General features: G+C 32.9%; 1 protein-coding gene across 2 annotated transcripts in view; it reads left to right on the top strand.

Annotated features, from left to right (window-relative positions):
• Positions 1–26,031, top strand: part of LOC129227412 (FERM domain-containing protein 4A-like) — a 496,557-nt gene that overhangs the window by 446,092 nt on the left and 24,434 nt on the right. For both annotated transcript variants that reach the window (XM_054861965.1, XM_054861964.1), the window contains exons 2-6: positions 4,673–4,738; positions 6,859–6,953; positions 22,810–22,908; positions 22,993–23,077; positions 24,817–24,896. In XM_054861965.1, coding sequence (XP_054717940.1) covers positions 4,673–4,738; positions 6,859–6,953; positions 22,810–22,908; positions 22,993–23,077; positions 24,817–24,896 — 425 coding nt within the window. The remainder of the gene's footprint in view (positions 1–4,672; positions 4,739–6,858; positions 6,954–22,809; positions 22,909–22,992; positions 23,078–24,816; positions 24,897–26,031) is intronic.

The following is a 26,031-nucleotide window of genomic DNA, read 5'->3' as shown; positions in this document are numbered from 1 at the left end:
ATAACTTCCACCAATTAACTTTTTTTTTTAAATTCTCCATTTGTTTTTGTGTAATAAAATATCAATGGTTTGTACGTAAATAATTTATGAAAGGTTCAAAATATTTTCACCACTTCGTGTAACAGAGTGGGCAAATAAGCCTTTTAAAAACTGTTCTAATCGTAAAGAATAGTTACAGTTACAAAAAAAAAAAAAAAAAAAAAAGCACAAAAGAAAATAATGATACTGTTTGCATATTTGCAATTTCAGGGGGGGGGGGACTTTTTTTAATCATAGAGACAAATGTAACAGATTGGATACTAAACAGTTAAAATTAACTATCAGAAAAAAAGAACAAAACTCATCGTGTTGCTTAACTTAGAATTCAAATTGGCTAACTAAGCACAGAAGTTATACCAAAGCTTTGGTTATACTACAATCGAACCCGCTTATAACCAGCCCTTATTTAACGAGAACCCTGATTTAGCACGAAAATCAGAAACTTGGTTGGTACAATGTTAAGTCTTCGGGAGCATAGCTCGCCAATGAGCAAACCCCGCTTAAAGCGAGCAATATTTTTGTGATTGATTTCCAGCTCAGCTTATCCTTTTTTGGTAAATTTTCTTAAACATTCCTAAGTCAACTAAAGTTAGCAGTAAATGATAAATCCTGAGAACAAGCGATGATAGATATTTTTTTTTAATTTGTGGAGTAAAGAAACATTTAAAAAATTATAAATGTGTTTATATATGTGTATTTCTCAGAAACAATTACATAAGAAAGAGACATTTAGACAGTTCAAAGCAAAGTAACCAACTTCTTTGGTAGTGATAAAAAAAGAAGAAGAAAAAGCAACTATGATGAATTTTAATGATTTTTATCACAAACTGGCTTTTTCTAGCATTCGGTTATAACGAGCAAATATCGCGGTATATTTGCGGTCGTAAAAAGCGAGTTCGGCTGTACTTTGATTTCTTAAAAAATAACATGACCAGATTCAATGTGATTTTTTATTTTACATTCTGAAATGGGTGTACTAGTGATTGCAATAACGGTATACCGAATACCGGTATTTCGAGCAATTTTGCAATTTCGTAATACCGGTATTTGATGAGGTAAAATACCGGTATTTTCGGTATTAGCTGAAAATAATAAATAGTTGCAATTAAAAAATTTTCAATTTAACTAATTAACTATCTACTTATATTTTAAATGTACATTTCTTTTTCCATGATCCAAAACCAAAATCCATAGATTGATGTAAAAACTTATCTTCAAAAGCACACGAACTAATAGAATATCATTAAACAAAAGTAGCACAAAGTTTGCAAAATGATATTTTTATTACTAGATGATGAGATGAATCACATTTTTGTGCACCATGTTTCAGTAGCGGATTTTAGGGCGGGGGGCAGGGGGCACGTGCCCTCCCCCCCAAAGGATTAATTAATTTCACTATTTTATTTATTACTTTTTAACTGATCTTTCCTTTGCACTTTTTTTACGTAGCTAATTAAAAAGAACACAAAACACACACACACACAGCATATTTTGAATAAAAGCATTTTTGTTTGCTAAAGAAGTATTACTGGAGTCAGAGGCTCAGAGTTGCAGAATACATTTAACTCATTGGCTTCAAATTCAAGAGACCGCATTATCACGATTCGTCCATTAATTCTTCTTTGATGGAATGAATAATTAACATTTTTTTTTAAATGTAGGCGCACCTAAAAGAGTCATTTTGATCTAGGAACCTATTTGCGAAATAATAGATTTCTTTTTCAGCTAATAAAAGATGCAAAATGAAAGAAATCATGTGGTAGTTTCTTAGAAAAACCATGATTTTAAATAGAAACGGCATGTAGTATCAATATGTTATCTCAACTGTATCATGGCTTTAAGAACAAATCAGCAATTGTTTTGAAATTCACACAGAAATAGTTTCTGAATTCTTCAGTGAAACTTATATATGTTATGAAGTTATGATTAAATTAATTTTAAAAAACTCAAGAGAGGTATGGGTTTATTTAATAACCTTGCCCTCGTGCTATAATCATTATGACAATGTTCCTAGGTAAAGCGCTCATTGTCTAGCATCTTGGTGACACTATATTGGGTTTAGTATTTAAATGGCTTGAAACGTTAAAGATGTATTCCGTCCACATTCAAAGTATATTAATGCATAATATTCAAGTACTTAGAAGTAGATTCATTGACCTTAAGGAATCCTAAAAATAAATAAATAAAAAAACACGCACATTTAAAAATAAAGTCGTCAAAACTTTGTTATGAAACATCGAAGGCGGGGAAGGGGGATTCAATTTCCCGTGCCCCCTCCAAAAGATTTTTCTGTATCCGTCCCTGCCATGTTTTTATTTTTTCTGTTACCCTTATCACTCACTTTCCCGTTCGTGAAAGTTAATTTCGAATGTAATTTCGAATTTATTTCTTCTATAAATAATTTATTCGCACAAAAAAGAATTCATCTCAAAAAAAAAAAAAAAAAAACACGCAAGAGGCCGAATTACTTGAAGATGAAGAACTTCTGGACCATTAGAGGAGGTGTATCGAGCATTCTTAACAGTACTGCCGACCTGCGTGAATTCAGAATGAGCATTTTCAACTATAGGAAAGTTGAGCTCTAAAATGAGTTCCTGGCTTACAGACAATTCAATAGATGCATTATGTTTTTTACTATTATTGATTTTTATTATGACATTTATTCTTTCATTTATATTTGTTAACAGTACGTTTTCAAAAAAATACAATTTTGTACAAAATGTGAAATGTGGCAACGAAACAATATGTTTTCAAACATTTTTTGAGAAATTTAAAATACCGGTACTAATACCGGTATTCCGGTATCACGTTTTAAAAATACCAGGTACCGGTATTGAATTTTTGGTCCGGTATTGCAGTCCTTATCACCGGGTATTGGTTTGTTGTCCTGTCTCGCTATTTAGCTTTATACTTGGCAAGATAATATTTAAAAATTATATATTACGTTGAAAATTTGCATTCAAAATTTTATTGCATTTGCATTTGCCTTGATTACTGCAGCTGAACATAATCATTTGAAACATATTTTCAGATTTTTTGATTAAAATTGACAAATTTACATGATTGAAATTGTGAAGAATTTTGAAAAGCGAAAACGAACTAGAGAAACTAACAAGATCAAATCAAGTTTATCGTATATTTCAAACCAAAGGACTAATAATAAAAATCAAAAACACATCTCCTGCTCAAGAAAAAATGATGTTAATATTTGAAAAGTATCGTCTGTCGGAAAAAAATTACAACTGGCTATAAATCTTTAAAAAAATTATAATAATAATACACACAATAGAAAAAACACACACACACACACAGACACAAAAGGATTCTTCCAAAAATAGCACGCAAGAGACCGAATTATTTGAAGATGAAAGACTTCTGGACAATAAGAGGAGGTGAATCGCGCATTGTTAACAGTACCACCGAACTGCGTGAATTTAGAAAGAGGACAATAAGAGGAGGTGAATCGCGCATTGTTAACAGTACCACCGAACTGCGTGAATTTAGAAAGATTATTTTCAATTGTACGAAAGTTGAGCACTTAAATGAGTTCCAGACTTAGAGACAATTCAATAAATGCATAATATTTTTCACTATTATTGTTTTTTATTAAGACATTTTTCCTTCATTTTATATTTGTTTACAATACGTTTTCATAAACAATACCATTCGTGTACAAAATTAAGAAATGCGGAAACAAAACAATATGTTTTCAAGATTTTTTTGAGAAATTTCAAACACGAGTATTAATATCGGTATTCCGGTATCACGTTTTAAAAATACCGAATACCGGTATTGAGTTTTCGGTCCGGTATTGCAATCCCTAGGTGTAGCATAGTAGGCAATTTGAACCGTAGAAAATGTTGGTACAAAATCTTTTCTGGGGTAAAATTTCTTTCTTACTTCCCCCCCCCCCCCCAAGTAGTATGGCTTATATTATTTTTATGTGAATATAATTTAACTGATACTTTATAGTACTGTTGCTGAATTTCAGCACGATTTTAAATTACCCTTTAAGACCCAATGATTTAAGGCTGAGGCGCCTTTTATTATTCTTGTTCCAAAACAAAATATTTTTAATTACTTATGTACAAACTTCCTTTGATACTTGACGACACACAATTAAACCGGAAATCAATAACAATAATTAAAAACAAGATTAAATGGTGGTAATTATGAAAATCGGTTTGCAAAATTCAAAAGAGTTAGATATCATTTGGACTATTTTTGTGAGAATGACTCAATTTATTTTCGATTACGTTGTTCTCTATCTAATCTTGATTGTGCTTTCCAAGACTTCTTATTGTTGGGTTTTAATGACGCAGATCTGTTCACATGGTGTAGTCCTGGTTATGTTCTAACATTATTTTGATAAAATTCATTATTGAAAGTCTTACGTTTAACTGAAGGAAGAAACATTGCCAGATTACTTATTTAAAGCACTCTTAAATCGAATTTTAAGTTTTCAGAAATTAAAGCTAAAAATTATAATTTGCAATCATTGTATGCATAATGTGTAACAACATAGTAGGATAATTCATGTATCGATTGTTTTGTCTTTAAATTGTTTTAATCATTGAAAATAAGCTGTTCTACCAAGTCCGACAAATATTTAATAACGTTATTTCTCTTGCAGATGTCCGAGGGCCGCCAGAGCCAAGTGGTTCTGCTGGACGACAGGCGCTTGGACATTCTCATCAAAGTAAGACTATTTCCTTTATTTTTATTGCATTTGTTAGTGAAATGTTTTTAAAAAATTTTTTTTTTTTTTTTTCAAAATCGTTGCTATTTTTCTGTTCGTGATGAATGCGAAAAACATTAAGTGTTGATCTTGAAACAAAGATCATTCATTAAGATATCACTTTTTAGCTCCAGATAGAGGTTATTTATGTCTTTTTTTTTGTGTGTGTGTGTGAAGTAGTTTTAATTAAAGAATTCATGTGTAATGGAGGTTGTTCAAAAAAATAATATTTTCGGAGGCCTGTCTGAGTCTTAAGGCCGTAGACAGGGGTGGGTCAGAAGTCGGGCAATGCCCGTACTGGAAAAATGTTGGCCCGTAATGAGATGTCCCGTATTCTTTTTTTCTTTTGAGCAACAGAAAACAATATTAGTAACATTACACAAAGAAATAAAAATGAAAAGGGGGGGGGGGCTTAGTTGTACAGAGATGGGAGCAGAAATTTAAAACTTGTGTATCACTGTACCCCAATGCCATGGGATTGCATCTAGAAGATGGGTGCTCCAAGTGCGCTTCAATATAAAAATTTGTAAATTGAGCATAACGCAGAGTTAAAGAAAATTATATTACCTTAAATAACAATTTTTAGTTACGATTGCATGAACGGTACTATAAATACGCCAAATATTCAGTTTGTGTTTTGAATTCAAAAAACTCCTGCATAGAACGTACAATAAAGTCTAGTACTAATCTAACAAACAGCATGGCGTACTCTTGGAGTGTCAGTCCGACACCACTGCAGCTGATATAAATGATAAAATGTTTGCGATAAACGACGCTATGTCATTTTGTTACAAAACACGTTTTTTGCTGTTTTAAACACTAGTGGTACCCGCACGGCTTTGCCCGTAGTAGAAAATTAAAAGGTAATTTGGTTCGCCTGTATATTTACAAACAATGGATGATGAATTTTTCACCAATTTGCTATATTAATTTGCTTGCCCATGTTACGGTTCCACATTATGATAATTTGCTCGGGAAAATGTTCTTAAAATTGGAATAGGAAAAGAACAAAATCGAATTTTCGAAAAATCGCTTCGAGGTGCACACCCCCATGCTACAAACTAATTTTGTCCCAAATTTCATGAAAATCGGCCAATCGGTCTAGGCGCTATGCGCGTCAGAGAGATCAGGACAGAGAGAGAGAGTCAGACAGAGAGAGACTTTCAGCTTTATTATTAGTAAAAAGATAAGTCTGCTTATTTATAAGAATGTACTGCTTATTTCCCAGATTACACGGATTTTCGTTTATCCGGATTGCCTTTGGTTCCGTTTAGTCCGGATAAACGAGGTTGTGCTGTATACTTGCGTATCTCTGTATCGGAATAAAAGCAAGAAGGAGCATAGAGCTATGATTTCCCTACAATATATTTTACGAAAACACCCATACATTAACTCTCCTATCCATATTGAATACAGTGGACGCCGATTAATTGAATAAGGGGTTAATTGACTCAACAGTTTTAATGAATGAATTTATCAAAAACAGAATTAAACCTAGCTTTATTGAATTACTCGCTTTATTGAATCAGCCGTTTTATGGAATCAAAACTGTTTAGAACAAACGTGGTTCAAATAAGCGTCGGCAACTGTATACCTCAATGATTGATTGCTTTATTTGATTTAAATGGCGCAAGAGCCCTTGAGGGCTATACTGCGCTAAACGATTCTTTATTTTATACTTGAATGGGGAATAAATAGTATAAAGTCAGGGAATGATGAAAGTAAACGTATTGTGAAGTAAAGTCATAAAACTTCAAGTAATTTAAAATATAAAGTCATAGAAACATTAAAAATATTAAAACAAAATATAAATTAAGAAGAAATAGATAAATCGATGTCTTGACAATAAGCCTTTAACTATAAGAAAAGGATAAAACCACATAATAATGAGACAAGCACTAAATTAAAAAGGAGAAACCAACTTCCTGTATACCTATGAATTTCTTTATTTCACCAACAAGTTAGCAACGTTAAAATATTTAAAAAATCTTTAAAATTAATGCTGTGATTTTCATTGCAGCATCGTGCGAATATATGATTCATTACTCTGAAGGGTTTATTGTGGTTTCTTTGAATTTTAGCCAAAGCTGTATGCCGGAGAGCTTCTGGACATGGTGGCGTCCCACTTCAGTTTGAAAGAGAAGGAATATTTCGGCTTAGCCTATGCCGATGACACGTGAGTTTGTTCTTTTACTTTGTCTAAACTAGAAAATCGCCCTTCAAAATAAGACGGGTGAAAATTGCTTCTACATTTGAACGAAGTAATTGCCTGTTTGGTGATATTTTGATAGTTGAAATTGTAAACCCTAACTCCAGTATATGAACCCTAAACTCCAGTAGATAACATTCATCGTTGACCACTTTTTCGTTTCTTCATTCCCGTGAAATGACACAGTCTTGCCAGTAGAACAATTAAGTTACCGGATCCAGTTCAACCTCGTCAAAATAACGCATTTCCCTGCACGTGAAATATTACCAAAATATATTATCAAATGATCATGCCGTGGCTCGAGTTTCATTGTTGATGACGTCAGGAGCGTTTCTTGATCATTGGCTATTAGATCTATGAGGATTTCCAGTAAAGAAGGCCCACAGATTTGTGTTGCATGTTATGATTTTATCCAATAAATTACCGGGGCAGAAGTCTTTCGCTCACCTATACCTGCTCATTAAAATCATCTGACGTTTCTTAGTGGCAAAGTTGCCTAATGCAGGGTTTCCCAAAGTGATCACTACGGCCTGGGGTGCGTGAGGAGAGGCGAGGGGTGCCTCGAAGTGTGCAGGGTAACAATATATTTATACAATAGATATAGACAAGGGTGCCGTTAAAAAAACTCCTAATTCTTCAAAGGGTTCCGCTTTTCGGGAAAGTTACGGAATCCCTGGTCTAATGTGTAGAAAAAGTATGGAATTCGTAATAGCTTTCGAGTTTTGACGGATTTATATCTTTTTGATGTGTTCTGAATCCATTTTGACCATTTTCGGAAAATGTATGTGTGTATACCTGTATCTGTATAGACAGTGTTTTGCTGCCTTAAACTCAAACATTTCTGCATGAAATCGAGCGAAATTCGACACTCTTAAGTGAGCAAAATTTGGTACTCATAAGTAGAATGAAATTCGGTACTCATAAGTACTTCCATGGTAATTTGCTTTGATTTGTCTTCATCTCTAATTCCTCCAAGGGAGATAGAACAATCTAATATTATACTTGCTAACAGTGACTAGTGTATCTCAAGTCAAGATATGATGCAAGGATTCAGAAAAAAAAAAAAAAAAAAAATCGGTTCATAAGTAAGCAAAATAAGGCGCATTACTAAGAGGTGGGGTGATGTGGAGAAAAGTCCATAAGTAGGCTCAAAGGGTGTACAGGTGCCAACTCGATTCTGGTGCCAATGGCCATTTTTCAATTTTAGTTCGTAATCTAAAGGTTTTTCTAGCAACAAAATATTTTAAATTTTTCTTCGTGATTCTAGGCTTACGACGAGCTAACCTTTGTTGTTACGGTTATACGTTACATCCGAGCATTCATAAGAACGACATAGAAAAAGTTTCGTTATGGCCACAGCATACTAGTTGAACTTTGGCGTTATCCAAGTTAGACCCGACTTTTCTAAGGGATAATAGTTACTATTAGTCTGGCACTGGTCAAAAGTAACAATTTCCGCAATAAAACACTTGGCTGAACATCTTCAGGTTTTTGTCGGTTTACTTGTGAACAGCTGACACCAGCAACCAGCCCACTTCCGTTTCTGTCCTAACCCTCTTTCCCTCCTAAAAGCGTGTTTTAATCAGGGACCGAACACCCCCACAGAACTCCGTTTACGACGCGTGTTTCCGTTTCCGCCTCGACTTAAACATTCCACTGAAAATTCTGATATTGCGAACACGTTCTCTTTATAGCAACAGCTGCCTCGTGTCCTTCTAGTAATGGCCTGTGCGTGTTTGTCGCCTAGTTAACGGGTGGTTGGCGATTGTGTAATGTACAGCCTCTTTTTTTAATGGATTTAAAACGTTCCCAGGGACAAATTTAAAATTTCGTTATGGATTTATCCCCTGCATTTCTAATGATAAAAATAAATTAATACCTAAAAATGTTGAAATTAAATGAGCAATTTTATAAGTGCTAATGGGTTCTCAATAAATGCCGCAATTTTTTTCAACCCCCCTTCCCCTTTGTCTCAAAGTATCACAATTCACATTACCCCCCTTCCCTCCTCTTGTCACATGTCATGCTCGTTTTATAAAACATATTTTCATTAAAAAATGTGTGCTGTTCTTTTTGTTACCCCTCCCTCCCTCCCTCCCACCCACTTCAACCCCACACCCCCCAAAAAAACTCAAACTTTCACGAACACCCTCCCCCCGCAAAGCATAACGTCATTTGTGGACAGCCCCTGAATCCAATTAAAAGGAATTGAATTCATTTATTCATAAAAATATACTACAGACTCATATTCAGACATAATTCGGCTATTTTCATAGCGTGAAAATACTCCCTAACGTTTTTTTGGGGGAGTCGAATTCATTTTGGAGGAGTGGAATGTACGAAAATAATAAAAACCTTAATAATGATCAATTCCATAAATAAATAAAAGAAAAAAAAAGCATTTCCAAGGCTAAAATAGAATATGGTGTGGAAGGAGTATGTGTAATATTTTGATTTTCTTTTAGACTGTTTGTCATCTATCATTTAAAAGAAGAACGAAACATTGAAATGTAAAATATCTTTAAATTTCTGATTGCATTTTTCTTCAACTTTCTACAATAGTAAATTCTTATTTAGGATAGAAATTGTGAAAACTCGTTTGACTCAATGTTAAAGTTTATTTTTGTTGCATGCATTTAACTAATATGTATTATTGTTAACTTGAAAACTTAAATCGCGTTTTTCTCCCTTAATGCAATTTTTCCCGATTTTTTGCGTTCAAACTCTTACAAGTCAAAAGCTGATAAAGATAAAGTAATGAAATTTGGAGCAAATCTTTTTCAAACAGTTTACTTTAATTTTTATTCGACGAATTCGGAAAAAAAAACATTGTTTCCAAAAATATGATTTAAAAAAAAGTATTTTTGAATTTTTCTTTGAATATTTTTTATTTTTTATTGAATTAATATTTTTTAAATCGCCGAATAAAAATTGAAGCTTAGATATTTGTGCATATTCTTTTGAAAAAAAATTGAAAACTGACCAAGAATATTTTGAGTTTTAGCGATTTAAAGCAACTCTATTTTTTTGAAAGAAGTAAAATTAAATTTAAATGAAATTTTTTTAAAAAAATTATTCATGTTATTATTTTGCTTATTAAATAGTTGGTGAATCACGGCTAAAAATTTCAAAACTCGAAATTGTTTTATAATTTTTTTTTTCAAAATGTGTTCCGGACCCTCTTAAGGTGGGATGAAAAAATAAAACCTAAAGAGTGCGTGCGTAAGTGACTTTATGTTGATTAACGAGAAACATCAAAATATATATATCACTAATATTAATGTAAATTTTTTCTTAAAAGAAAAAAATTATTTTTTAGTAATGAAATGCAATTTTTAGCACATTTTGACTTAGTACATCCTAAATCAGTGGTGTTTAATCTACGGTCCGTTGGCCACATCCGGTCTACGAAGCTGATCCGTTGTTTTGTCCAATGTTACAAATCGAAATTAGTGACAATGTCAGAAGTTGGTGCCAAATAGCCAGAATTTGGTTTCTAAGCTTTTTAATAAAATGAGGATCAAGCAATTGACAACAACAATTATTTTGTTTTGTAATTATCTTTCTTTTCCATATTTTCCCATGTTATTTAGAAAAAAATGAACTAATCTGCAATTTTATATGTGTTTTGACATGCGAGAATGATTTGAATATTAGGTTTGGTCCTCGGACAGGAAAACGTTGGGCAGCACTGTCCTAAATGATCGCTGAATCAAGATTGGCTCAACTAACTTTGAAATTTTTATGACAAGCTTTAAAAGACTTAAAACTTGAGCTTTAAAACGTAACCATAGGTAAAAAGACACAAAAATGCAAGAAATGTCGAAGGTCAAGACTTGAAATATGATGAAATTTAAATAGTCGACATTTCTCAATTAATCTTCCGTTCCTTCATAGAGAATAATAATAATTTTCAGATCATTAACAATATTCATTAAAAATTTACAACAAATTCTCTCCCGTTGTAACCAAACAGTCAGCTTATAAATATTCATTAACCGCACGTTAATTATCGTTAATCAAAAGCTGTCTTCGTTCCCAAAATGTGTCTTGGTGGATCAAATTAAAACTTTTAAAATTCTTAACTGAATTCATTAGTCATCTCCAGAATAAATTTTTCGTTGAAAATTTGGAACAGAACTAAGTTTTTGGTTAATCCGAAAGGCTTCAAAACCTGTGAAACTTCGCACATGTGTTCTGAAACTACCCCTGGCCAATCCCTCCTGCTGGTTTTCCCTCTCTTCCCCCTTTCACTTCGGTTGCGTAATAATCTCGCACGCTGTGTGAAACTGCCATTCATTTATGACGTCATGGCCCGTGATGCCGGAATCGTCTGCTCTCTTTTTTGAGTCACCGGAAGCAGAACATGCTGTTGGAGTAAAAACGAAGTTAGCAGATTTATTTGAGAATTCGTCATCGTCTTGTTTGCTGACTTGCTGCGTGTTTGCGGGCAAGGACGTATCGTTGTTTACTTGGTTGTTTAGCAACTGCAGGAAAGGTATGTTCATTGACATTTATGTATGTTTTTGTCGCAGAAGGGAAAAACAAGTAGCTGTCAAATTAGAATCTTCACGGTAAATTACTTTTGAATTTTCATCTTCCAAAAAATAAATAAATAAATAAATAAATAAATAATAATAATAATAATCGTAAATTTCTAATTCATCGTCAAAATAGATTTGTTATACAGGTCAGAGAACTGGGAATAAAATTGATTTTTTTTTGGGTGGGTGGGGGGGGGGGGGGGGGACAAGTCTCTCCCTCCTCCCTCTCGAATTTCTATTGCCCTGCGTTTTGAAAGTGAGAAAAAAATTGTATTTTTGTCAGTATCTTTTCAGGTTTTTTTATTCAAACGAAATATTATGCGAAAAAAAAAAAAAAAAAACCGTAGTATCTTAGAAGTTTTTCTTAATAGAAGAAAAAATCATCAAATATGAATCAACTATGGTGTAAGAAATTTGCGCAGCCGCAATATTATGAGATTAAAAAAAAACTTTTTATTTTGGAAAAAAAAAAAAAAAAAAAAAAAACTGGTGGGGACTTGCCCAATTGCTGGCTGCAGTGTAAACGGTTGTAATCGGAAACGCCTACCACCAACTTTATGTAGGTATATTGCATTTCCTTTGTAAACGAGACAATAATATAGCAAGGCTTAAAATTAGACTATTTAAGCGGAGAGGATAATCTCTTTCAAGATTATGGATGGGAAAAGGATGCCATACACACACAGTTTTTTGCGTAAAAAGATGTTGTTTCAGTTTTTTTTTTTTTTTTTGTATTCCCACATTGTAAGTTAACACTTAAGTTACATTGTAAGTTTTACAAATGTTCCCCTCCTCCTCACACAACGTCGTTCAAATAATTATCAATTGTTTGCTTTTATTCCATTAAATTTGCACAATTATCATAAAGTTAAATAAAACTTCGAGCCATATATAATCTCTATTGTTAGTAGAAGAGCATTAAGGGCGATTATTGGCAATTGTAATGATTTCAGTGACTCTTTTTCAAAAATTAAGAACTAAGCAAAAATTTTCAAGGATAGTTTATGTCCAATAAAAAATCATGTTCAGTAAGTAGAGCTGAAAACTTTGAAAGATACAATATTGATTCCTGTTAATGTTGCAGAGACATTGCTATGGGCGCCCATATGGGGGGGGGGGGTTGAAATTACAACTGCTTTACTTTTAGTGCATTTTTCTTGCAAAAATGTAAAAGCATTTCTTCTCCAGCCATTTTAATGAATAAGTTATTAAAAATGTCAAATTTTAATACAGTAAAACTTGTGAAGTTGACCACCTGTCTAAGTTGACCACTTTTTTCAGGCACGGAATTAGCCCTTATCATATAAATCAACCCCTGAAAGTTGACCACCTGTTTAAGCTGACCACTAAAGTAGTGCACCGCGAGTGGTCAACGTACACAGGTTTCACTGTAACTCTAATCTGTTCTGAAATTGGTTTCCATGGGGAAAAGATCCTGCTAAACTATGGGGAAAATATATGACCCCCCCCCCCCCCCCACACTTAAAATTTTGCATACGGGCGCCTATGGAGGTTACGCATTTTACACTGTTGAGGCTACAAAAGGAAGAGAAGTAAAAAATCTGGGGAAAAAAGATAAAGCTTTTTTTTTAAGATATGAATTTTTGTTTTAGAGACGTCTACTATGTAATTAAACATCGATAATAAAATCTGCACCTCCTTCCGAAAGACGTCAGTCTTTTCTTTTAATTACATATCTAACTTTATCAATAAGTAAAAGGGGGGGGGGGAGAATTTCATAATTTTTAAGGTATTCTAATCTTTCTTGGTATCAATCTCCCGCAATGCCTATTCTTAAATTGGGGCTGGAGTTGAGTACTTTCGGAAAAATCATGCTGCCGTAAAATTTACCACATGTAATAACATCTACGACAATGCGTGGTTTACTTTGTGACTTACTTTTGCTCTTAAATTTTGATCAACAAAGCTATTTCGTATAAAATCTATCAGAAAATTTTCATTATCTGCACAATTTTTTGTAGAGCATTTAGTGCTTCCAAAAAACTTGGTTCAATCGTTTTTCAAAAGGAAAAAAAGTGAAAATCCCAATAATATACAAAGTTTTAATGGCGAAAATCCGCCATAATATGTGTTTCCAAAGTTTAAATTGCCAAGTATACCCCCCCCCCCCCTTCGATCTTATTATTTCATGCTAATTCTTTATCACAGAATGTATTGAAAATGTGTTTTGATTTACGGAGTAATGCATAATTAAAGAATTAATGTTTCTTGAACAAAGTAATTACTGTGCATAAAGTCTTATATTTTATGTGGTGTTTCAAATGACTGCCTTTTGAGTCTCTTAATTTGTCATTTTCTACTTCAGAAGTCTAAGAGTACAATATTTCTCTCCAAATTCCATTGATAATGTTCTCGAAATCTTAAAAGTCTCTGGATTCTGTCATAATGATAAAGTTTCTTCGCAGTAAGACTAATGGTTGCTTTTATTGGATATGGTGCTGGTTTCATTGAGCCTTTTAATGAATTAAATTTTGTGGGATAAAAATACCTTTGAAATAATTATTCTTTCATTAAATAAGGATTTAAGGCTTCCTACTCATTTTTATTTGCCTATTTTCTCGTAAAAGAAAAAAAAGATAAGAAAAAGCTCGTAAAAGAAAAAAAAGATAAGAAAAATCATGGAAGAAGGCTTAATGCATCTTTGAAATATTGCTAAAAACAACAACAAGAAATAAAGTCAAAAATCAGTAAAATAATTAATTAAATATCAAAAAATAAATAAATAAATAAATAAAAATTAGAAAGAAGGGTTTAAGGTGGGGGAAAATCTGTATTTGTCGGTCTGTTCCCTCCCTTTAAAACCTTTTGAGTGAACACTAACGGAAGTTCGAATGAACTTCCTTTTGTTTGAAAGATCTCAGCTTGAGGTACTTCGGCTTGTGGTAATTCGGTTTGAGGCATTTCGGCTTGTGGAACTTCGGCCTGAGGCACTTCGACCTGAGGTGCTTCAGTTGAAGCCAACTGAACATTAATGAACTTGTGGCGGTAGTTATTTAATGTTCTCGTATTTATATTAAAGTCTATAGAAGCTTTCCTACCACTACATCCATTTCTTATTGCTGCAAGCGCTGCATTTATTTTGCACTTGTGTGTAGTCAGTTCCCTCGGTTTGACTTCTTACGGTAATTGCGCATCATTTTCAGTCCATCTGATATATCACATTGGAGAATGAAATTCAGTTTCAGATATGACTTGATATTATTAAAAATAAAAAAAAATCAGATCATTTAAGTAGTTATCCAAAATTTAATTTTAAATATTTATAATTGTGGTTTTATGCAGTAATTCTAAACTGTATTTGCTAAAAATGTAAAGTTAAACGGTAAAAAAAAAGAAAAGAAAAAACATTCATGGAGAGCCCGGGGCACATTTTCCAATTAGAAAATATGCCCCGTATTGAATTGGAATACGTGCCCCAACGCCATATTTGATGTTTTTTGTAATATTTAACTATGAAAATGAAAACTATTTGCCAAAGCAATCACGCCGTCAGAACCGTAATGAAATATAGTTTAAAGTTAAGTCCTGACAATGAAACAAAAACAGTATCATACATGTTTTTTTTAATGAAAAGTAAATGCTTGCAAAGTTACTCACCAGAAGAAAAACCGTAAAAGTTGACTTCTCATCAAGACAAAGCCAGCTGATGAACTGAGGATCACGTGGAAGGCGTGCGCAATGCTGCAGTTTCACACGGTCCGGTAAGCGTCGCTACCTAGCGAGAAACACTTAAACTATGGCGCGTTGGAATACGTGCCCCTATAGAATATCTGCCCCGGTCTCCCCTACTACATACATAGGATTATAGTCAATCAAAAAAACTCAAAGGCGATGGGAGGAGTCCGGACCCTCCCCTTGTATGCGCCATAAAAAGTACATTAATTTGTATATTAAATGACATATAAACCTACAAAATGATTAGCCTCAGGTTATTATTAAATTCTTAATAACAACCGAAGAAAATTAGTGTACCAATTTTTCCTTTTAAAATAAAATAAATAAAAACTCTGGAAGGAAATAAAAGGAAGTAAAATTTTTACTTCCTTTTACAAAAAAGGAAGTATTGTATTCGCAAAAAAATTTTCACTCAAAAATCAACCGTAGTTTCCATTTTGCTCACTCCCGAATGAATGTTGAGTTTTTTTTTTTTTCCGACTCGACCGCACGTGGATAAGTGCCTAAGAACGTATAGACACGCGAAATATCCATTTTGACGATTCCCGAGTTAATTACAACGAGTTTTCTCGTGACGTCTGTATGTACGTATGTATGTATGTGCGTATGTATGTCGCATAACTCAAGAACAGTATGTCCTAGAAAGTTGAAATTTGGTACATAGACTCCTAGTGGGGTCTAGTTGTGCACCTTCCCTTTTGGTTGCATTCGGGTGTTCCTAAAGGGGTCTTTTGCCCCTTTTTGGGGGGAAATCATTGTTAATTTCGATGTAAACTCAATTGGTGTTACAATTTGTCGGACACTTGGCGAATTATCGCCAGTCTTTTGGTCGTCAAGTTTAGTCGCCATATTAGCGACAAATTTGCCCTTTTTTTTTTCAAATCTGGTTTCGATTTGGCCACTGGCTGTGATATTTAAAGAGTAAACTATTGAATCACATTAAAATTGTCCAGCTTAAAATGCAACGAATTAATAGTATGGAGATCATATCAGCTTTGTTCATCGATTCAAAAAGGAAAAAATACTTGTTTTTGAGAAATGTAACATCCCCCCCCCCCCCTTGTGATGTCAAATGTAAAGCAACATTTCTTAAATACAATTTTCGGGAGACAAAAGAAAGGCGTGAAGTATCCGAATGAGTGATATAACGAAGCGCAATGTAACGAGGGGTCACCGTATTACCTTTTCCTTGACTGTTCAAAATACTTCTTAATTAATAAATTGATTCCTGCAAATTTAGTTCTGGCATAAAAATTTTTTTTAGAGTTTATTGTGCAGGGATATACATTAAAAAGGTTCGCTGCTTCAGAAACATCGATGGTTTTGGGTCAAGGCATCGATATACCATCGATCTTTTAATTTTAAGCATCGATGTTCTTTCAACGATGTCGCACCACTATCTACGACTATCGTGACTATCGTGTTTGCACTTGGATTGAAAACAATGCGATAAAAATTCCAAATATTTTTTACTTCTTTTTTCCTAATGCAAACTATAATATTCATAGAACACTGGGCCAAAATATTTATTAAAAAAATTAGTAGTATAAGTGTAAGATAAGCTGAACCCATTTTAATTGTTTTGGGGAAATGCATAACAGATTATCTGTCTGGGTAAATGTAAACGAATTCGTGCAGCTTCTATAACTCAAAACAGGAGGAATACAATCCAATAAATTTTTGGGTACATCTTCATCACCTTGGGAATTCGTGCTGGTTAGTGTTTCGCATCAATCGTTTCAAGGGAAATGACGCTACTATTTTTCTTTTTGACTTCTCTCTCCTATATCTCAAAAAAGTAACGTGCGATCTTTTGGAAAGACTTTGGCGCTCAGAATTTGGAAAATTAGCCACAACCACGATACCATAATGGGGTCATTTCCGAATTTTTAAAAGTAATTTTTTTCTGAAAGAGCATGCTTAAAAATATAGGATCTGACCATGTTTTAAATAATTTGTTCAAGTTTAATATTCTTAAAAAATTACTTAAATCGGTGCGTTTTCATTTTTTACGTTTCAGTCGTGTGACATCACAAATGATGAAATGCCATTCAGTGTTGCCATTCACGGAGAAAAATATTTAATTCGCATCTTTACTCACGTGTGTTGACAACAATATGGTTGATAGCAAGCGTAGAGTGCAATATTTAATTCGCTTCTTGATTATCATAACGTGGAAACGTGGTAGAAAGATGCGCCAAATTGCATCATTTGTGACGTCATAAAAGACCACGCCTTGTTTTCAAAACTGGACATTTTAAAAAAATAATTAAAAAATAACTGTTGGGAAAATGAAAGTATTTTCTGGGTCCATGTTATTTTTTTTTTACTCATTCTATCAATTTCAGTGACTAAAAGTAGTACTTTTGACTGAAGGAAACAACTCCATTCTGCCAGCGGACAGAATAACAATAATGTGGCCATGGTGAGTTTTCGAAAATTTTGGCGCCACAGTCTGCCATTTTGAAAGTTCTTAAAAATTCATTAAATGTTATTTCGCCAAATAAATATAAACTTCATTACACTGCATTAACAGTTGCTTCAAATACAAAATAATCTTTTTCTTCGTCGTCTCTTTTATATACACAAATTATTCACTACAAATGCAATTTAATTCGACTTGTACATTTTCGTGCATTTTAGAAATAATATTCGTCATATTTCTTACTTATAAAAACTACGAAGTATATATTTTTTTCGAAGTTTTGATTGTATATTAAAAAAAAATAATTCGCGATATTTTTACAGAAACGTTGCCTTAATAAGAATTCTAAGATTCTTGTCACTAAAAAAAATTTTAAAAATTTTCTTTTGAAAAGGAGAAAAAAAAAGTATGGTAGAAAAAGAGGATTTTTTAAAACTAATTATTCATATGCAGTCGTTGAAGTTCATTAGACGTTCTCCATTTTTTTTCCTTTTCAAAACACTTGAATTACTTGCACGTACCTTTTTGAATTAACGGAAAAAATTCTTTTTCTCCAGTTTTCGCTTAATGTTTGTTCATCACGAAATTTTGCACTCTTTTAATCTGTCTTTTGGAGAAAGGAGAAAATGTTTTCTTCCCAGCAAAAGATTCTTCCTTTTACCTGTGTATTTACTTCACCGCTTTGACTGTCTTAAAGCTAGGAAGCCCGTTTTACAGATTAAATATTAGAATGTTGAACTCGAGTGATTTTAAATAACTTTGTTCGCATAATTTGATTTCTATTGGCATTTTGTGCGTGTATTAGTATTAAATTTTGCAATAATTTATTATGTGAGCTTCTCAAAAAACATTGCGGTTAACTTGTTCTTTTAATAAATCAACTTCCAACAATTCAAATTTACTACTCATTCGAGCAGAAATTCATATACAGGGTGTTCCGTTTAAACCTGCAGGACCTTTATTTTCGCAACCGTCAGTCCTAGGTGCACACTTCCAACTGCAAAAATGTTCAAAATCAGATGCAGAATTAAGATATTGTAAGTTTGAAGTAAATATTGAAATGTCAAAAAATACAAATTTTAACTTTTTATACGGGCCCCAGTTCCCCTAACTTATATTTAGGAAAATAATCTCCATTGAAAAATAATTCCAACACATAAAGTTTGAAATTAGTACTACTAATATTCATCGAGACATGAAACCAGGGCTGCGGAGTCGGAAGGAAAATGGCCGACTCCGACTCCGACTCCGGACTTTTTAAATTTTTTTTAATTGTATTTTTTTTAACTCGCTCTCTCCCTTCAGGGGAAGGGGGAAAACCTCTAAACAGAGATTGAAATATTAATTCCTTTTTATGAAACCCAAGACGCATACAACGTTAGAAATTCAATTTAAAAATCAAATTTTCCAATAGTTACGAGTTAAAAAGTAAGATGACATAAAAATCCCTTTTAAAAAAACTGAAAAGGATTGCCTGTAATTTGCCCCCCCCCCCCCCTTTAATGTCTAGCAAATAGATATTAACCAAATCGTGTTCTTTCAATTTTTAAAAGCTGTAACTTGAGAGAAAAAAAAGCTTTTTTTCTAAATTCAAGTTCTTGAGAGGGGGTGGTTTGCCCCGGGTGGCACCCATCTGGTAGATGACACACAAAGTTAATTTCAGAGTTTATAAAAAATATAAATATTTTAATTTTAAAAATTTTCGTAAATATATTTTAAATTATATTTTATCAATAAAATTTCAACGAAAATAGGGCTTGTATACATCAGGAGCTTATTTTACACAAAATGCGGCGGTATACAAATTTGTACGAATAGCTTTTACTATACCTATATTTCTTCTTCGCTAAATTTTTAATTTAAATTTTATTGACTGCTTTAGAATTAACCTTAATATGAAGATTTTAAGATTAACTGCAATTATTGAGTGTTGTAATCAAGAAATCATTTACACCTATTTTGTTCTATACTTTTTAGTGAGAAACAAATTTATAGAAATAGTCTTATAAAAGAAAAAAACATTAAATTATTTCATCAGATCTTTTGGATTCGTGCTTTCGCTCCAGAACTTCTTTGAATTTGCCGATCACTCTTAAAAGTTTCAACCTTAGCTACGGGCTTTGACTTACTAATTTGTTACGTTTCCTTTACTACTTTATAACTGAGATCGAACAAAACAATATATATTTCTATTTTTATATGAAAGTGATTACTTGAAAATGTTGGGCAACAAAACCGTTCGCTGACAGTTGCTATTAGTTAAGTTAAAAAGCAAGCAAACTAGGGGACAGCTACAGAAAGTTCGGTAAGCACCCAAGCTAGCTGATTGCCATAATGGCAGTTATTTTCTCATTAGTATCTTCTTACACACGTAACCGAACCAATTGGTAGTCAATTTTTAAAAAATGCAAGGAGAGTTAATAAAAAGAAAAGAAAAAAAGAAGGTCGGAGTCGGAGTCGGCATGTGTTCTAACGACTCCGACTCCGACTCCTTTACCCCAAAATCAGTCCGACTCCGACTCTTCGACTCCGACTCCACAGCCCTGCATGAAACACAGCGTTTTGTGACTTAGACCAATTTTCACTCACCGTCAATAACACCTTTTTGGGAAAATATAGCAGTTAACATGTGCTAAAATGATATGTGTGCATGGAGTGTGGTTTTTCAAACTGTTCAAGGTTTTATAGTATTTTTTTAACGTATCACGGCATAACATTTGCATTTATTTTTGAATAGCAATAAAAAATATAAAGACCTTGTTTTTCTTACTTAGACGGCATGTCATTCTTCTGAAAGGGCGATAAGTTCCAATCTCATCTTCTATATGGTCCCTTAAAACTTTGAAATGGAATATCTCCTTGAGCTTTGATCGCACAAATGTCAAGTTTTTTGCATCAGTAATAGTTTTCATTGGAGATTATTTCTTTAAATATTAATTAGGGGACCTAGGGCCCGTACAAAAAGTTAAATTTCGTATTTTTTGACTGATTTTTATTTTTGCTTCAAACTTTCATTATCTTAAATCTGCATCTGATTTTGAACATTTTTGCAATTGGAAGTATACATCTAGTTCTAACGGTTGCGAAAATAAAGGTCTTGCATGTTAAAACGGAACACCCTGTATAACTAGCTGTGTCGCACGGTCTACCTCGAAAATAAAAGTTATGTCGAGTGACGCGTGTTCAACAAACAGGCTTGAACAAAAAAAAGAACAGTAAAATATTTGCGGTAGACTGCGGGAAAATAACCAAAAAGTAAACATTTTAAATCCCCCGATTTTAGGAAAAGCCATTAAAACAAAAGCTAGAATTTTATTTGTTCATATTCGAGAAAAAAAACAGATCTTCCGTCTCAATGATTTTCTTCACGCTACAAATTTTTCATAAAAGCACTGTTACGGAAAGTTGAGATGAAGCACTGAATAATAATTTGAATGGAGGAGAGCCTTCGAAAAATAGGGATTATATGTCAAAATCCAAGTATCATAATTAATAGTTTTTAATTTATATATCCACTAATTATTATTGGAGATTATGTTAATTAACCAAACATAAAAACGGGAAAATTACGAATCTATCGATACCTGGTTCGATGGTCAATTTATTGGCGTTCGGGAGAAGTAACTCGAACATAGATACATAGGTACATACATAGATACACTCAGTTTCTAATTATATAAGATGATTATTTTATTGTAAATACTTTTCTACAATGCGTTCTAAAATTATTTATTTCATTAAAATTTTCAAAAATAAGAACGTTAAAAAAGGGCCTACGCTGTCCGTTTGAAGGGACAATATAGGAGTTTTAATATTTCTACAAAATTCTCATATATATAAAAGCGAATGATCGAGTAACGCTCCTGACGTCATCAACAATGAAACTCGCTCCACGACATGATAATTTGATAATATTTTTTGGTAATTTTTGACATGCAGGGAAATGCTTTATTGTGACGAGGGTTAACTGGATCCTGTAACTTAATTGTTTTACTGTTAAGACTGTCATTTTAAGGGAATGAAGAAACAAAAAAGTGGTCAGCAGTGAACGCAATCTACTGGAGTTTAGGGTTAATCCACTGGAGTTATGATTAAAATTTCAACTATCAAAATATCCTCAAACAGGCAATTGCTTTGGGTAAATGTAGAAGAGTAGAAGCAATTTTCACCCGTCATACCTTGACGGGCGACTTTCTAGTTCAGTAATAATAAGTAATAATAGCTCATGATTCAAACTTATGACGAGCAAAAATTACAAAATACAGGGGCTAAAGCTAGATTTTTACTTCCTTTTACAAAAAAGGAAGTATTGTATTCGCGAAAAAAATTTCACTCAAAAATCGGCCTTAATTTCCATTTTTCTCACCCCCGAATGATTGTTGAGTTTTTTTTTTTTTTTGATCCGATCACACGTGGATATATGCCTAGGAACCTACAGGCACCCGAAATATCCATTTTGATAACCCCCGAGTTAATTACAACGAATTTTCTCGTGACGTACGTATGTATGTGTGTATGTATCTCACATAACTCAAAAACGGTATGTCTTAGAAAGTATAAATTTGGAACGTAGACTCCTAGTCGGACCTAGTTGTGCACGTTCTCTTTTGGTTGCATTCGGATGTTCCTAAGGGGATCTTTTGCCCCTTTTTTGGTGGAAATCATTTTTAATTTCGATGTAAACTCAAGTGGTGTTATAACTTGGCGGACACTTGGCGATATATCGCCAGTCTTTTGGTCGCCAAGTTTTGTCACCAACTTGGAGACAAATTTGGCGATTTTTTTTTTAATTTTAAATTTGGTTTCAATTTGGCTACTGTTGGTGATATTTATAGTGTAAACAATTGAATCACATTAAAATTGCCAATAATGGAGAAATTACATTAAATTGGAGTAAAAGGAAGTCATGTGATGCACACATCAGCTCGTTTTTTAAGTGGATTGGTTTGTGTTTCTTACCACTACACCACCCCTCCGGCGTTCGAAATGTTTAATGCTACAGCTCAACTAAAAGGTTCAAAAGAATTTTCTTTGGAGTAAAATTAAATTTTACCCCCCCCCCCCTAATTTTTTGGCCATTTTACTAATCAATGCACTCAACAGTTTACTTTCCGTTATTTTGATAGTACTTATCAGAATTTTTATCTTCTTTTTCTAGAGGTCATTACAGTTGGCTTCAGTTGGATAGAAGGGTCCTGGAACACGAGTTTCCTAAACGGTCTTCGCAATCAACACTTATACTTTATTTTAAGATTAAGTGAGTACTACTCATTTTATGTAAGTTTAAATTTATTCAATTAAAAAAAGATGATGACTTAATTGATTCTTTTTTTTTTTTCAGATACTTTGTAGAAAGCATTACGCATCTTAGAGATAGTTCTACTGTTGAAGCTTTTTACTTGCAAACGCAATCTCTAGTCTACAATGTAAGTCAAATTTTAATTATTATAGTTAATTGCGTTTTTTCTGTGATTTTCGCGAAAATCAAGAATGGGGTTGTTTCTATCAGTGAAAAGTACTACTTTTAGTCACTGAAGTTGATAGAATGAGCAAAAAAAGAAATAACATGGACCTAGAAAATACTTTTATTTTCCCAACGTTTAATATTTTTACATTATTTTTTTAAATGTTCGATTTTTCAAACAAGGCGTGGTCTTTATGACGTCACAACTGATGTACTTTGGCGCGTTTTCCACTGACGTGCTGAATGCCTATGCTTGCTGTCTACCGCGTTCATGTTATGACAATTCAGAAGCGAATTAAATATTGCACTCTACTTTTACTATCAACCATTTCGTTTCCAGGACATGTGAATAAAGTTGCGAATATTGCGCTTGCGCAAATGGCATCAGTGAATGGCATTTCACCACTTGAGATGTCATGTGCAGAAGTGTAAAAAATGAAATTGAATCTGTGCAACGATTAAAATAATTTTTCAAAATATTAAACTTTGTCAAATTATTTTAAAAATGGTCAGACCTTATTTTTTTAAGCATGCTCTTTCAGAAAAAAATGCGCTTAAAATTTCAGGAACGATCCCATTGATGATTTCACTAGCTGAAAACTTCGCGAATTTTGTGTTAACAGAACCGAAAGTTGCAAAAGCATAATGTTTCGCAAGTCTTAAGTTTTGGTTTAACCTACTTTTCGCCGACATTCAAAATTTCCTCCCCCACCCCCCTAAATCTATCAACAGGTAGGTAGAAACTGAAAAACAGGGGGGAGGAAAATTCGTGTCGGTCAAAGTAAGGGACACCTAAATTTTCGTGACTGCGACTGCCGCTCATAATTCTCGAAAATAAATAGTGCTTTTACGCATCATTATCGCAGTTTTTGCCGGTGAAACTTGTTTTCTCTGCATTGACACTTTCCTGGCAAAGAAACAACTTTTACAGAATTTTCCTTGCGAAACTCCGTGAAAATATTTATTGCTATTAAAGATGTAAAATTTCCAGAAATTTTTAGGCAGCGGGAAAAAAAAGTTTTTTTCGTTTTTTCCCGGGAAAAATTGAAAAAAAAAAGGATTTTTTACAAATAAAAATTTTAACTTGTGTTAATAGTTAAATATTTTTTGAAAACTAAGTGTTGAACGTTAAAAATATTTATTATTAATTCATCATTTTAAATCTTAAAGCTTTTAACTTAGAAGTAAAGGAAATAAATAAAGTAAGTTCTTGAACCAGTAATTTTCTAATTGTGAAATAAACCACATAACAAAAAGATAAATAAAAAAGTTACTTTTGACAAAAAGTGAAATAAACGTTTTGAAAAATGAATTGATGGAAGTATTATTTTCTCATTTTTGGATTTGGTGTTTTCGCATCTTTCCTTTTCCTGGAGATTTACCAACTCTGATGAAACCAGTCTCTTTCAAATTTTACTTTCTCTTTCTTCCCCCTTGTCACCTTTTTGCTTTGCTACATTTTGCACATATTTAAGTCATTGTTTTTGCCTTGAACTTCATATTATTGAATTTTTTATTTCTTATCATTTTTTTCTCTAGTTTATATGTGTCTATAAAATACAATTTCTTAGTTTCAACGCAAATAATGAAGGGGAATGAAAACACAATTTGCGATTTCTGAAAGAAAAAATGTAAATATTTTTCAGCATTCAAGGTTTGACATTTTTAATATCATAAAGACACTTTTTTTTTTCTTCCCAGGGTGATATTGAAGTCACAAGTGATAAAGCTTTTCAACTTGCTGCCCTTATTCTTCAAGCAACTCATGGAGATTTTACTAGGTAAGGTAATTCTCTGACTTCTGATACTTTTTGAACCCTTTCTGAGGCTCTGCTAATGGGGTGGTTTCTTGCAGTCAAAAGTACTACTTTTAGTCACTGAAAAGGATAGAATGAGCAAAAAAAAAAAAAAAAATAACATGGATTCAGAAAATACTTTCATGTGAATGGCAATACTGAATGGCATTTCATCATTTGTGATGTCATTGGCAGAAGCTGTAAACAATGAAAGTGCTCTGATTTAAGTATATTTTTTTATAATATTAAACTTAAACAAATTATTTAAAAAATGGTCAGATCCTATGCTTTTAAGATGCTCTTTCAGAAAAAATACTTTTAAAATTTTGGAAACGACCTCATAATACAATTCATTTTTTTAAATGTCTGTAAATAAGTTCATTTACCACCTCTAAATAATTATGCAGAAACTTGTAACACTATTGGGAAGCATATTCTTTGCGGGGTTACAGTGACGTGTTCGTTTGGCAAGATTGGCAATAAGTAATAGATTTGGTGAATTGTTCTGTAATTCAATGCAACATTTAATGCTATTTATTTTTTTTTCTAGGTAGATTATTTTTAACTTTAATGGAGACTAATCCTTTTTTGCGATCAGATTAATTTATTTAGTGGAGTTTTTGTATTTCAATGGAACTTTTTAGAAGGACTGTGGCACAAAGATTTTCGAAAACTCGCCACAACCCCATTTCCGTTTCATAACTCTGCCAAATTTTCCACCAAATACATAAATTTTCAAGTGTGAGAAATAAACTCTCTCCCTCTTCCCACAACGGTAAAAAATCGTGCTGACATTATTTAATTACATATTTGAATTTCTTTTTCAAAACTAACTATTCAAAATTCAAAAACTATTTAACATACTACTAGTAGGAAAAAGATCCATTTGAAGGGATAAGTTTCGTAAAATTTTATTGTATGATCTGAAAAGGGTGCGTAATGGCTGTTAGTAGCTGTTTCTATTACACTAGTCTACAAAGAAAAAAAAACAAACTTTTTTTTTTAATCATGTGGAGAAAAATATCTGATTTTAGTGTAAAATGATGCGTTGAACTCAAATATGTAAATACTTTTTTCCATCACCCACAGATTTTTTGTAACATAGGACCGAAGTTTGAAA

Source organism: Uloborus diversus, chromosome 8 (assembly GCF_026930045.1).
Source record: "Uloborus diversus isolate 005 chromosome 8, Udiv.v.3.1, whole genome shotgun sequence".
Lineage (NCBI taxonomy): Eukaryota > Metazoa > Arthropoda > Arachnida > Araneae > Uloboridae > Uloborus > Uloborus diversus.
The sequence above is the reverse complement of the archived record's forward strand: the minus strand, read 5'-3'. Positions and strand labels throughout refer to the sequence as shown.